This window comes from Arvicola amphibius, chromosome 13 (genome assembly GCF_903992535.2).
Source record: "Arvicola amphibius chromosome 13, mArvAmp1.2, whole genome shotgun sequence".
Taxonomy (NCBI): domain Eukaryota; kingdom Metazoa; phylum Chordata; class Mammalia; order Rodentia; family Cricetidae; genus Arvicola; species Arvicola amphibius.
In genome coordinates this window covers 64,654,377-64,669,552 of record NC_052059.1, presented here as the reverse complement: position 1 = coordinate 64,669,552, position 15,176 = coordinate 64,654,377, and the positions used below count along the sequence as shown (strand labels likewise).

At 45.3% G+C, this 15,176-nt stretch overlaps 1 protein-coding gene across 1 annotated transcript in view; it reads left to right on the top strand.

Moving 5' to 3' along the window:
- Window positions 1-3,209, top strand: part of Ktn1 (kinectin 1) — an 88,939-nt gene extending 85,730 nt beyond the window's left edge. The window contains exons 43-44 of the mRNA XM_038310686.1: window positions 43-159; window positions 2,255-3,209. Coding sequence (XP_038166614.1) covers window positions 43-147 — 105 coding nt within the window. The 3' untranslated portion in view covers window positions 148-159; window positions 2,255-3,209. The remainder of the gene's footprint in view (window positions 1-42; window positions 160-2,254) is intronic.
- Window positions 3,210-15,176: the final 11,967 nt, after the last annotated feature.

The window sequence follows — 15,176 nt, the reverse complement described above, 5'->3', positions numbered from 1 at the left end:
TGAGGATTTTTAGAATTATTAACCCTATCACTTTGTTTTCAGGAGGCTCCTGAGAAAGAGACAATGTCTGTGAGTCTCAATCAGACTGTGATTCAGTTACAGCAGCTGCTTCAGGAAGTCAATCAACAGCTCACGAAGGAGAAGTGATCCTGGCTGTGGGTATGGACACTAAAGCCTGCTGCTTCTTTATGAACACCATTGGGGAGAAGTGCATCTAAGTGCACTCTCCGTCAGATGAGTTCTCATTCCCTTTCCATCCCTGTCGGCTTCCAGCTTCAGCTGTGACCTTTCTTATTTCTCTCATGGCGTATTTCGAGGTCTTTTGGTCTAGAGGAAAAGCATCTTAGTGTGGTTACTCAGCCTTCTGTCGAGCAGCTTCTCTGTGACTTGGCTACCTGCCTTGGCTGCCCGACTGTTGTCGTGATGCCTTCAATTGCCCATTAGTGGATTCTGATCCTAAGTCAGGGCAAGTGTCTGTGATATTTCCCTCTTGTGGTGCTTTGGCTTTGTTTTCTCAATGCTGGACTGAAAATGAAGTCACCCTCACTTTGAAACATGAAGTGTGTACACAGCATTTATTGTATACCTAAAGATGAAATGTGTACACAACATTTATTGTATACCTAAAGATGGCAGCATCAGATTTCCATAGTTTCTGTACATGGACGGGGGTTTGGCATGTTTCTTGTTTTGTGGTGACTTGCTCAGGCAGTGTTAGGCTAAGCTCCCACTGATCTGGAATTACAGCAGCACCACTACACCAAGTTGGTGTTTTGTTTGAGTTTGCTTTTGTAGATAATCCAAGAAATTTACTTTTTTTTATACTTTGAGAGTTTTGCTTTGGGAGAAATAATAAATCCATCTATATAACTGTAGAAGCTCAGCTTTAGCAGCATTTAAAATGGCTTTGTGTTCCTGCTGGTGAGTGGAGGAGGCTTTGTTAGTTGTTTTGATTTCTTTAAATGGTTTAAATCATACTGCCTAGGGAAGAGCATTTGAATATACACAGAATATTTCAGATAGTCTTCTTTTGGGACTGTTTGCTCCAAAATAATGGTGATACCCTGTCCATATAAAGGGGCAACTCAAGCTGCCATTTAGAACCCATACCACAGGCCCTGGGGTGGGTCAGGTGTGTGAAAAGTTGACAGACTTCTCTTGTGACGTGGCAGGCATGCACGGTCACACTTTATATTCAGGAGACTTGTCCTCTAGCCTACCTCCGCTCATGCTCTTAGAAATGCTAACCTCTCCTCAGAAGACTGAGCACACTGAGCCATCTCAGCGCTCACTCCGGACAGCGTGAGCTCCTTTTTCCGTTTTCTCAAGTCATGTTTCTGGCACTTTGCTTTCCCAAATGGCAGACAGCTTTGCTTTCTGTTTCTAGGGAGCGTCTTGCATTTCACCTCTTCTTCCTGTGGTTTCAGCCTTGCTGCTTTGTTTCTGCGTGACCACATTCCTTTCTTTAATCTTGTTTCTTCCTGCATATCATCAATTGACGTTTTTTGTTTGTTTGCTTGTTTAAATAAAACTTTTGTTTGTTTGTTTTTTCACTTTGTTGAGACAGGGTTTCTCTATGTAGCTCTGATGGTTCTGGAACTCACTGTATGTAGCAGGCTAGCCTGGAATTTAACAGAGGTTTGCCTGTCTTTGCTTCCCGAGGGTTGGGATGAAAGGTGTGCACCATCATCACCTTGAAATTTTAAGTTTCTATTTCACTAATTAACAAGAATTCCTTAATAAGTCCTTTTTCTCATTCTGTTTTTTTCTTTCCTTGCTATAATTTCTTTATCTACTCTAGAATAACTTCTATCTAAAACTACTTTGCCAACATCATTTATAATTTGCTGAAGTTTTTCTTTGCATATAGTGAGTGGTATAGATATTGGAAATATGGGCAAAAGATGCAAGTATACAGATAATGGTGCTATGAAAAAGGCTTTTTAAAAAAAGTCCTGAGATTGAGTAATACTTCCTGACCCAGCCCGTGTTTACGCTTATGCTGTGGTCTGTGCACTCAGTCTGCTCAGCACTGGTGCCCTAGGTTTGCATTGCTCTGACCAGCAGTAATGAAAGGACTTTCCAGGTTGTTCTCTTTTTAAGACACACCCTAAAAGTCTTCTGAATCCCGAGACTCCTCATTTGGATTACCATCGGTGTGAACTGCTCTGGATCTCAGGAAACATGCATGGGATACAGCATGGGGATCTTTTCTTCCTGTGTTCTAAATGGATTGCTTTCTTATCTTTTACAGAGTGAAGTCTGGGAAATCACTCCGTAGAAGTTAACAGAGGCGTTGTATTGTATTTTGCCAAATTAAAGCCTTATTTATATGTTTCACCCTTTCTACTTTGTCAGACACTGAACAGTTTTGTCTTTCTAACCCTTGTTAGACTGCTGACTTAAAGAGAAAACACTTTAAAAAGCCAACTCTGTAGACACCTCCAGAGTTTAGTTTTATAATAAAACTGTTTGAATAATTAGATCTTTACATTCCTAAATATAAAATAAATGTCATCGTTTACCTGATTTTGCTCAGTTGTTCAGAAGATCCAAGTGGTGTAGACAACATGAAATTCAACATTTTAATACTGATGTTGTCCACTGCTTTACTCAACATTTGGGAAGTAACTGCCTCTGACATCAGCTCAAGGAAACACTTTTGTTGCTAATGTACTCAGCAAATAAAGGGACACTTATTATTCAGACACGGCCCACTCTGATTCTCATTGAGTTTAACAGTGTCATTAGCACTTGGGATCATTTAGAATGCAGTTTCTAATTGCAGCCACCAAACAAGACAAGTCCTGTCTAGACCTTTGTGTCCTCTGTGGGACAGGGCTGTGTCAGGTACCACGGTGTGGGTGAAGACAAGGAAGGTGCAGGCATGCAGGTCCCACCCACCTTGGGGGAGGGCTCTGCTTTTTTTTTTTTTTTACCATCACTACTATTGTTTTAAAGCAACATCTGAGAAATTTTCCTGTCCAAAGACTCTGTCATATTGTCATGCATTCTCTTTGCTGTTGCAAGGTGTGTGTGTGTGTGTGTGTGTGTGTGTGTGTGTGTGTGTGTGAGAGAGAGAGAGAGAGAGAGAGAGAGAGAGAGAGAGAGAGAGAGAAAGGGATGTGGGGGGCACTGTTTTCTTCAGATGGCAATAACAGCTGACAAGTATCTTGTACCATCGAACATTAAAGTACTTTTTAGTATTATTGGTGTTTCTTTTTTAAATTGCTTTTTATTTTTTGTGCATGAGTGATTTGCTTGCATGCACGTTATGTGTAACACATGTGTATAGTGCCTATGAAGGGCAGAAGATATTGAGTCTGCTAGAATTGGAGATTAAAGATTTGTGAGCTGCCGTGTGGGTGCTGGGAATCAAGGTCTCCTGGAAGAGCAGAAGTTCTCTTAACCACTAAGGTATCCTTCCAGCCTTTATTACTGTTTTCTTGGACAAAGCAGTTATGCTTCTACCACACAGAGGTTTTGCACTTCGTGTTCTTTCTGTTTAGAGCTGTTTTATTTTGAAGTAGTCTAGTGGTGTACGCCTATCTTAGCTAGGGTTTCTATGCTGTGAAGAAACACTGGCCATGACAGCTCTTATAAAGGAAAACATGTAATTGGGGTGGCTTGCAGTTTACGAGGTTTCGTCCATTATCTTCCTGGTGAGAAGCATGGCGGCATGTAGGCAGACATGGGGCTGGAGAAGGAGCTGAGAGTCTTACATCTTAATCTGCTGGCAACAGGAAATGAACTGTGTTTTGGGAATAGCTTAAGCATATATGAGACCCATAGTGACACACTTCCTCCAACAAGGCCAAACCTTCTAATAACGCCATTCCCTAAGAGCCAGGCATCCAAAACATGAGTCTGTGGGGGCCGTACTAATTCAAACAACCACAACTCATCAGACTTCAGTTGGTAAGTAGAGGCAAGAGGATCATGAGTTAGAAACTAGCCTAGGCTAGAAAGTAAGACCCAATCACAAGGCAACAATGGCCTCTTTTGTTTTAAATGTCAGCTCAACCCCCTATTACTTGCCCCCTCCCTCGATGTTGTAAGCACACATTCATGCATCTTTTGCCTCTGAAGTGGTGGGATATTCACAATAATGCTCATCCCATTTTGGGGCATGAGTAATTTTTAATGATTTCTTATATAAAATCATGAGAAATTTTGTCCCTGGAGAATCTGTCAATCTAGCTAGCTTCTGGAGTAACATAGGGAAAGGTGACCATGTTCCCATTCAGTGATGCACAATTGGGCAGTTGTAGCTCTGTGCTCTCAGTCTTTGGCCTTAGGTTAAGTATTCCTAGAGCTGCAGTCATACAGGCAGTGAAAGGCTTGGCTAGTCCCAGTGCTCATCTTTCCACTGTCTTACAGCTTGTGTGTTTGGGAGCAGACTTGTCGATACTCCACAAGAGAACGACGAGGTATGGAAGGATGGGTGGGAATGCCCCGAAGCAGCCCATTTCCCGTGGTGTGAGAACGCGCAGCAGTTTCCTAGAAGTCAGTGACACTGGAAAAGACCAGGCTTCAGCGCTCTCGTGTTTTCACAAGTGAGGGAGTTACTGTACTGCCCAGAATTGCAGCTGTGACCGGTGCTGTGAGGACTTCCCTAGATGCTGCATGCTATAGATATGAAATAGAGCTTTCTTGCTCCCTAGGTCTGTGTGCTGAAGACTTGTCTGGTGGCGCTAGTGATAGGTGATTGTATCATAAAGGTTCTAGCCTCCAGCAGATGGTGTATCATGAAGGTTCTAGCCTCCAGCAGATGGTGTATCATGAAGGTTCTAGCCTCCAGCAGGTGGTGTATCAAAGGTTCTAGCCTCCAGCACACATTCACTTTGGCTCAATATTCCCCAGTCAATGAAGTCAGCCAATTATAGACTGAAACCTTTGTCCAAAATAAATCCCTGCTTTAAGTGGTTTTTGTCATGTCTAGCAGTGGAAGGTGATTGTTGTGGATGAGAGGAGCAGATACCACCAGGAGAAGGCTGCTGGTAGCACCCTCCTGTAAGAGATTCCATTATCTGGCTCCTCACAGAAGACGAGAGTGTAGGAAGAAAAGAACAGTCTTTCTTACCAGAGCTGGGCTGCCAAGGTCAGGGTTTGTGTAAAACACAGGGTGAGGTGGAGACTGATTGGCTAAGAAGACTTAAGTTTAGGTGATGACAGACTGGTTGGTAGGTGTTTCTCATTTCACTCAGGTTTTGCTTTCTGCTTCCCTGGAGTAATTTCACGTTTGTTGGTAGAGTTCTATTATCTAGCAGTGTGCTCCAGTTTATTGTGTACTAACTAGCTTAAAAGCACTCACTTGGAGTGCATGTTTATTCTTCGCCAGGTTATATTGAGGTAGGTGAGGGATAGACTTCTGTCACCCTCTTCCTTGTAGATGTGAAAACCTGGGCTTGGCTTCTCAGGAGAGCCAGTCCTGAGCCTAAGCCTTCTGGCCTGTGTCTGACATGTGAACATATACATATCTACATACACATCTCTGTAATGTGCATGTAATTGTAGCTAGAGAAAATTTAAGATTGTGCAGGAAAGGTCAATTGAAAAGGAGAGGTTTGTTCCTGGTGCCATTGTGCCTTCCTCGTCTTCTCCTGCCTACCTCAGTGGTTCTCCCAAGTGTGGCACCAGGGGCCTTGAAGGTCAAAACCAATTTCATAAGACACCATCTGCCCTTTTCACTGTGACACTTGTGCTACTCCAAGGAAACAGTGTCTTCCAGACATGACCGGACTGATAGACTAGAGACTCAGAGACTGGCGGCGGCATGCGCCAGTTCTCGCCAGATGGAGTCACAGCACTGCTAGGGGGAGGTGGACACAGCTCCCACCCCTAACCAAGAAGCAATCTGTACTTGATACCCACTGGCAAAGGAAAAACTACCTTTCTCCAGTGGAGTCTCACTGAGTATATAAAGTACACTAGGGTAGATTTCATGCCCAGGAAGGAGTATCATCATAAAATGAGCTCAGTGCTGTTCTTAGTTTGCTTTGTTTGGGTTTGGGTGTTTTTGTCTTACTGATCTTTTGCTTGTATATTTTGGTTTCTGTTTTTTGGTGGGATTTTTTTTTTAAGAGAGGGTATGGAGTTGGGTGGGTGGAGAGACGGGGAGGATTTGGAAGAAATCAGGGGAACGGAAAAGCATGACCAGCTATGTTATATGAAAAAAGGTTTTTTTAAAATAATTTTTTGGTTTTAATTTTAGTGCATTAAATATTGATACAAAATAGATTCTTAAATCTGAAGGAATTCTCAGACCAAAATTGGAGAGCTACTGTTTCTGCATACTGTTTCTTTCCTGTAGTTTTTTGATGTCATCTGGCAATTATTCATACTTTAAAAAGTGTATCTTGTTTTGTATTTTTATAATTTTCATTTTACTCTTTGACAACTTCTGTGTAAAATTTGTTTTAAATAAATTAATTTTAAGCTGTTTTTCTCTGGACTACTTTGTTACAAGTTTTTATATGTAAGGATTTGTTGTCTTTGAATATATTAAAACGGTACTTGACACCTATAGGAATTAAGAGGCAAAACAGCCTCCTCTCATTTATCAGTTATTAGCATGTTTATTTGACTTAAACAACAAGCCTGTACTTGAACTATCTTGTGTGAATATGTAATCCATGTTGTCATGTACCCAGAGAACTGCACATACCCTAACAATATGCGTTGTATGCTTTGAAAATGTGTGTAGGTCTTTGTGCCGTTTGTAGTTTAGCAGCAGATTTAAGGCTGTCTGCCCAGGGCTGAAGCTGGTTTGTGGCGTGTGCACATGCTCAGTGCTTGGTCTGGCAGACGGTCTGTGCGCTGCTTAGTTTACATTCCACAGCAGTAAACAGGAGCTTGCTTGTTCTGTGACTTCACAGATTGATCTAGATTGCTTTCGTCAGCAACACGGGAGCGCACTGAGAGACCTTGTGGCTTGTTTAACAGCGGTCTGTGTGGTACATGTATACCGTTGGGTACATCTTGCTGTATTCCTACACTGTAGCACTGCAGCTGAGAAAATGAACAAAACCACTAACTGCAAACCATTTCTGTATCTCTGCTTCCTTGTTCCCCGCAGCTCATATGCTTCTGTTACTGAGGTTTCTTTGAACTTTCTCAAATTTATATATGGAATCATATAGTAGGTACAGCTTTTGTCTGGTTTCTTTGACTCACGGCAATAAACATAGTTCTATATTTCTGAGTGTATTGTACTATGTATAATGTATATTATAATCGGCAGGCCCACTCTGTCTGAATATATTCTTATTTGCATTCTGTTGCTGTGATAAACACTGTGACCAAACCCAGGCCCTCCCTGAGGGAATTCAGGGTGTGGAGTGAGTCTGGAGCAGAGGCAGGCGTAGTGGAGGGAACACTGCTTGCTGACTCGATCAGGCTCATCACTCAGTTACCTTTCTGACACCTAGAATTACTTGCCTAGAGGTGGCACTGGCCACAGGGGACTGGGCCCTTCTACATCAGGTAACGTCAGGAGACATGACACAGACTTGCTTCCAGGACAGTCTAATGAACCTGTTTCCTCAGACTGGGCCATTACAGAGAAAGCACGAGCGTTTATCTCTAAGGCTTGTGTAACTACGTGTGCACAGCCCAGCACGAAGCTCACATGAGACATCCAGAGTCGCCCTTAGGATAGTGCATGTCAGCTTTGTCCCTAGTGCCCCTGTAGGATCTGTTCAAACTCAGGGTTTATCCACTTTGTGGGGGAGGTGAAGAGGCTAGGATTCTGCACTGGGAGAGAGGCTGGCAGTGTTCCTGGTGGTCTGTCTGGACCCGATGTCCATGCGAGGAGCAGGGCAAGCATTTATGGTGGATGTGTTTTCCTGGAAGAGAGCAGTGGGCTCTGAGTGGTTTATGCAAGAGTCATTGCTGCCCGGAGCTGCTTTTGTGGATTAGGAAGAGAAGAGATTGGTAGGGGAAGAGCGTCGGTGAGGCTCTGTTCTTACCGACAGACTTTTGTTACCTAAGTCTTGGTTCATCATCTCCCATGATGCGTCTGCTTTTAATCATGCTCATGGCCTGTTATGCATAGGCATAACATGGTAAATATGCATTCTCCTAAAGTTCATGTTGCCTTATTGTGTGTGTATCCTCAACCAGCTTACTATGCCTAGTTTCGGGAATGTTTTAGGCTTTGTTTGACCACAAAAGGGGAGTTACTGAAAGGATCTCTAAGGAGGGAGCTACAGCTTGGAGTGACCTGATTGCTTTGTTTGGAGAGGGGTGTACTGTTTCTCCTTTCCCATGGAGTCCAAGGTTGCTGAGTGCATTACTGCATAAAGACAACAACAAGGTTACAAGTATATGAGACACTTGTCTGAAACCTGCACAGTACAGCGCTCCTCGGAACAGTGGCGAATGTGCTTGAGATGGCGTGTCTTAGGAGGATTCTAGGCGTCCCATGAAGAGATAAGAAACATCTCCATCTACAGAAAGAAGTAAACTATGGGATACAGCAACGGCACTTGAGATACTTTGACCATGCTATGAGAATGATTAACAGCAGATACCTGAAGATAGCACAGCTTGGAGGAGTGCATAGGATAAGGCGAAGAGGAAGACCCAAAAAAAAAAAACGCTAGATAGACAGCATAAAGAAAGACTGTGGAACCTTGGGTGTGACAATAACACAAGCATCTAGGACTGCCCAGGATAGGAACAGCTGGAGAACCACCATAAACGGGCTGCTCGTGTGCTTAAGCATTGCTGGGGCATCCATGATAATGAAAAATGATGATGTCTAGAGCCTAAGGCAAGCAGTGGCCTGGGCTACTAAGCTTTCCCCATGCTCGCCTGCATCATGAGTCCGTGCACTAATGTGTCATTTCTGCTCCCCTTCCTACTTCAAGACCCATCACCCACTTCTTGACCACACCAGACACCAGCTCCACCGTAGAACTAACTACTACTAAGTTTTCAGTATTGTTCCTCTGATCCTGTTTGTCAGATGCCAGGCACACAGGCTTGAGGGGAAATGTACCCTCATGAATTGCCTAAGGAAGCCTAAATAATTGACAGAACAGCCTGGGGGCTTTGGCAGCCAGACACAGTTGGGCAGCACAGAGTCCTAAACTCATTCACAGGAAAAGAATGGCAGATTTTATTCCCAGCGTCTTCGTGACAGCCGCAGTCTTTGATTTTCAGTATTTTAGTGATCTGTGTCATAGCACACTGGATGAATGCCCGTCTCATGGGATCCTGTTTACCTGCTTCTACCCGTGGAGCTGGCCGGAGGACTCCTGGCCAGAGCATTTAGGTGAAAGGTGAGCTAGCACATACAGTGAGCACGAGGGTTGGGGGCTGGGACTGTTGTATGCCAGGATAGAGCCAGTGCCCTTCCCTGTGATTGTTGGCTAGTCTAGACAGGTCCACATGGGATAGAGTCCAGGAGAAGGAAGAGCAAGTGTAATTTGATGTCTTAGGCTCTTTAAGTGTTAGGGAGTATCTGGAAGTCCTTAGTGAATTAGGTGTTATTCACAAGTCTAGCCTTTGGTACTCCCCAGAGCCCAGCTTACCAAGGCCTTTGGGTTTTCAGGTGTGACTGGGTATGGCTTGGACTGTGGTATGCCAGATGACACCCACAGGTGGTGGCTGGATCAGCTGCACACCGTCAAAGCCTCCAGCTCAGACCAGTGAGCTCATCAGCCTTGCGGAGCATCCTCCCTGCCTACTGCCCCAATGCCAGGCCCTTGCTGACACTTTTGCTGTGTGTTAGCTCTATGTATGCCTTCCGTTGTTCACCGGAAGGTAGGTCTGAAGTCTTTTTTTAAAAAGAAATTTTATTTATTCTATGTGTCTTTTACATCATGTGTCTTTGCATCTGCCCTCCACCCCTGTTACATCCCCCCCCAATAAAACAAAATTTAAGAGGAAAAAAGGAAATAAAGGGGAAAAGTTAAAAAAAAAAATCTTCTCATGGAAGCTGCAGTGTGACTTAGTCATACCGAAAACCCCTTCGTCCATGTATCTTTGAAGTGCACATTGCAGAGTCACTGGTCTGCTTCAGGGCCTCTGGTTTCTACTACACTGTCGACGCTGGGCCCTCACTGGGACTCTTCCTGTTGTTGCCGTTTTCTGGAGACCCTGCAGCTTTGGGTCTGCGGGTCAGGTTCCTTCACGTGTTCCAGCAGGTCCTAGGTGGGGTGGATGTAGGGGTGGGTCGAGTCCTAACTCTGGGTCTGGGCTTGGGCAGCTGTCAGGTTGGTCTGCCCAATGAGAAATGGGGACAACTCTTCCATGTTTACATCTTCGGGGCTAGCTCACCCACACATGTGCCAATAGAGAGCTGGGTCTTAAAGATTTCTCCGAATTGCTGCACTGACTAAGCTGTGTCAGCACAAAGTGTAGGAGGGATGTGTCCTGGGAGCACCTTCTCGTTCTGCTGGTTTCCATCTTCCTCCTGGACGACAGCTGTCAACAGATGTGTGGGATGCATACACTGGTGCTCAGCCATGCAGAATGTCAGCTCCAGCCCCAGGAAGATTCTCCAGTGATGGTGGGCATCATCCCTGGTGTGCTGAGTGTCAGCTCCAGCCCCAGGAAGCTTCTCCAGTGATGGTGGGCATCATCCGTGGTGTGCTGAGTGTCAGCTCCAGCCCCAGGAAGCTTCTCCAGCAATGGTGGGCATCATCCCTGGTGCTCAGCCGTGCTGAGTGTCAGCTCCAGCCCCAGGAAGATTCTCCAGTGATGGTGGGCATCATCCCTGGTGTGCTGAGTGTCAGCTCCAGCCCCAGGAAGATTCTCCAGGTGGTGGTAGGCATCCCTTTGGCCAGCCCAGGGTAGAACAGTGTTTCCTGGCTTCTAGTATAGCACACCGAATAATGGCCCCAGAGATGTGTGTGTTATAATCTCTGAGGAGGAAATAAAGTTGTGGGTAGAATTGAGGTGTTTGACAGATTATTTTGGATTATCGGGGTGGGGGTGGGGGTGAGGTGGGCAATGAAATTATGAGTCCTTTAAATGCAGAAAGAGGGAGGAGGAGTTCAAAGACAGTTAGGTGACGACGGAGACTTTGAGGAAAGAAGGGCCACTACAGATGCAACAACCAGCCTGTGTCCAGGAAGGACAGGGCCAAACTCTGCGGGAGAATCCGCCATTGAAAATGTCCCATCTTAGAAACAGCTTACCTCCACACTTCAGGGTATGCAAAAGAAAAATTAAAAAACAACAACACTAAAATACCACAGTGATTTCCACTCTGGTCAAGTCCTGCCATGCCACACTAGAAAGACATCCACACTAGAAAAACAACCTTTGCGGTTCGTTTCACACTTAATACAATTTTCCATCCAGGGTCACTGATGGTACTCTTTTTTTTCAACTATCTTAGATTTCCTAATTCTGTGAGTACCTTGGCACCAAAGACAATTTTACTTATCTCGGTGACCCCCAAAGTCTACTACTGAGCCTGGATCTTAAGAGCGTACTAACAACTTCCTGGTACTTTGTTCAATGAGTGAATGTGGGGATGGGGAGGAATGGGAGGAGGGGAAACTGGTGGCAGTGAGCCCAGCAGAGAGACAGTAGCAACTGAGAATCCAGGCCAGAGGGAACCAGCCTCCAATCAGAGAAATGGGTGGATGAGGCCGGTAAAGGAGGGCACTACAGGATGGAGATTGCTGGCAGATCTTGAAAGTGAGGTGGGTTTGGGCATCCACTAGCTTATGACTGGGGCAAGCCCTTCAGCCATGTGAGTTTCTCTGTCATCTGCAGAGTGAACAGCAGGAGAGTGCAGTGTATACAGAATGCTCATCCTATGTATGCTAGAGTGTACAGAGTGCTCGTCCTGTTGTAGAGTGCACCATGTACAGAATGCTCGTCCCGTGCTAGAGTGCACCGTGTACAGAGTGCTCGCCCCGTGCTAGAGTGCACCTGTACAGAATGCTCATCCTGTAGTAGAGTGCACCGTGTACAGAATGCTCGCCCCGTGCTAGAGTGCACCTGTACAGAATGCTCGTCCTGTAGTAGAGAGTGCACCGTGTACAGAATGCTTGTCCCGTGGTAGAGTACGCCTGCTTAGTCACACAGGTCATCGCTGGCCGGACTGTAGAGAAAGAAGCATCTTCTGACTGTCTATCCACGACAAGATAGGATAGTAGGGAAGTGTGAAGGTTATGGAGAGAAGGTGAGAATTTACAGGAGCAGGGAGCCCAGCTGGTGGGAGTGTGCAGAGTAACTTCAAGATGTTAGCATCCTTCTCTATCCCTGGAAAGAAAGCCTATTTAAGTGAGCTGAAGCCTTTTAGGAAGCTTAAGAGAGAATTGGAGGCCGCCTGCCCTTAGTTGGCTTGTACCAACTGCTTATACGGCTTTGATTATAGTTTTCAATGAGTCCCAGGAGGCTTGGGGTCAGAAGAAAAGAGTCAGACATGTTCAGGTGAAGAATTGAACGCCACTCTGGGGGCACAGTAGAAGTCTCGAAAGGGTTGTGCCTTGCAGATTTCTACAGTTAATGAAGCCCAACAGCTAGACAACAAGAGTTGTGATGGAGGGCCATTAGCCACAAGATAGCAAAGGATGCTGCAGGGCCAGGCAGTGACACAGCAGAGGGGAGGCTGCTCCTTTACTGGATCACTGGGGACAGTGACAAAACCCCTCTTAACTGAGGTCCTCAGGGGGGTCAAGTGTTGCTTTAATCTTGATTTCTTTTTTGTGGGGTGGACTGATTATGTGCTCATTTTTAGGAGGAGATTAACACCTACCAACCAGGAGGAGGTAGAGTCCGGGTTCTGGTGCATATGGTTGCCAGATGTAGCCATTTCCTCTTCTGCTGTCACCCAATGCATAGTATGGCTGCACAGACAGTCATCTGGACAGTGTGTGCATGCATCTGCATTCAGAAGGACCTTCCTGGCTCACGCTCATCTGGAAGCCTGCTAATCAGAAGGAACAGAGCATTGTGGCTATCCTGAGCTGAAGACGAGAAAGCCAGAGGGAGCTCAGGCAGAGCTCAGTGAAGAAAGCCCGCCGTACACGAGGCTAGACATGGGGCACATTTTCTGGGCGTTGCTGTGAGGGTGAGCCCAGGTAAGGCAAGCTTTTAAGTTGATGGACTGTTTTTTCTAGCACTACGCGAGTGAGAGTGGGTTCCACACATAGAACTGAAAACTTGCATGGAGCAAGAAGGACAGCTTTCCCCAGTAGGAAGGAATTCCTCCTGCCTGGTGGCAAATGAGGACATGGTCATTTTCCTGCCTTTCTGAAGTTGAAACCCTCCAGCTGGCTGCCTCACCCTGCAGGATTTAGGATTTATTAGCAATTCATATAGACAGACACATACATGTACACACAGAATATGCGTATGTAGCGTATAATTTATGTATAACATATACATTTTTACATTTCGGTGTGTATATATGCATACATTTCAGCTATTTTTATGTAGATCCCTGATAAATGTCCTGCTGAATTCTGTATACACTTCAACAATTATGGTAAAACAGGCAAGCGCTATATCCTTCAAAATGCAGGGGAGGCCATATTCACAGTAGCGTGTGGACTTGAAACAAATATTGCTAATTCCCAGCACTGTGGATCCTGGGATTCAAGTAAGGGACAAGTCAAGGTGACCAGAGGAGTGGACACTCCTATACATGGAGTGTAAGGTCGTCAGTGCCAGGCTCCTATCGGAGCCCCTGCAATGCATCGGTTACCCTGGTGACTGGTGGCCAGTCTGGATGCTTTTCCTTCCCCTTGGTCTAATTGAAATGCTTCCCTGCTTGTGGCCCAGATGAACAGACAGACTTAGGATCCGAGGGAACATCAGGAGACGTCACAGACTTTTCAACTTAGAATGCCAAGGCTTCTTTCCTTCGGAACTGCACTATCAGAGGCCTGGCCAAGAAGGGAAAAATAACAGGAAAGCAAGAGGATTAGAATGAGGGAGAGATACTAGTAGTTCTGGTGGTGAGTGTTTTAGTCAGATTGCAAAGAATTGCTGTCCAGCAGGTTCAGAAGCCATTCACAGACCTCCAAGAAATGATCAGTCAGTGCTGTTTGGGGCAACAGCAACTATCACTACCGCCACCACCATTGCATCTGAAAGGTCTCACCTCACCTCACCTCACCTCACCTCACCTCACGCAATGCTTGTAAAGTATTAAGTGACTCAGCCTTGCTGCTTTGCATCTCTGACATGTGCAGTCTTAACCCCATTTTATATGGATGAAGACAAAGACAAGAGCTTCAAACCCCAGGGTTATTTTCCTTCTCCCATTTTGATTGGTAGACTGTAACCAGCATGCCCACCCTGTGGGCTCATAGGCTAAATGTGTCTGATGACAGTTATGAATGTAGGCCAAGATAAAATAATCAGCTTACTTAAAACATTACGGGATGATTGGGGAGTGAATTCAGTTGGTAAATTGCCTGCCTCCTGGCATGCGGATTGGAGTTTGCATCCCAAGCACCCATGTAAAAAACTGGGTAACTTGGCTCCTTCCTGTAACCCTAGTGCTGGGGCATGAGATAGGGCACAGAGAAATGTGGATCTCTGGACTTCATTGGCTTCCCTGCTGTCTTGGTTGTTTTTCTGTTGCTGTGATACCACGTGACATGGTTAATATTAGGTATCTTGAAGTCTCCTCTGCCAATGACTTTAATCCAAAACTTTAAAATTTAGCTTCCAACGGATTCTTAGGACAAAAGAGGCCAAATCCTTTACCAGCATCTCACAAGAATCATCTCTAGCGTAATTGCTAGCCTCGTTCCCCTTGACAACTCCTGAACTGGCCTCCAGAGTTCACATTGCTCTCATTTCTCCCAACACCAGCATGGCCAGGCCTGTCACAGCCATAGCCCTCTCCCCGGTATCAACTCTGTCTTAATTACTTTTCTACTGCTGTGACGAAACACCATGACCAAGGAAGTTTCTAGAAGAAAGCATTCAATTCAGGTCTCTATTTCAGAGGGTCAGTCCGTGAACGTTGTGGTGGGGAGCATGGCAGCAGACAGGCAGACATGGTGCTGAGCAATAGCTGAGAGCTCACATACTAATCAACAAACACAGGCAGAGAGAGAGAGAGAGAGAGAGAGAGAGAGAGAGAGAGAGAGAGAGAGAGAGAGAGAGAGAGAGAGAGAGAGAGAATCTCTTTCAAAGGCTACCCCAACCAAATGACACCATCTCCAAGGCCACACCTCCTAATCCTTTCTAAA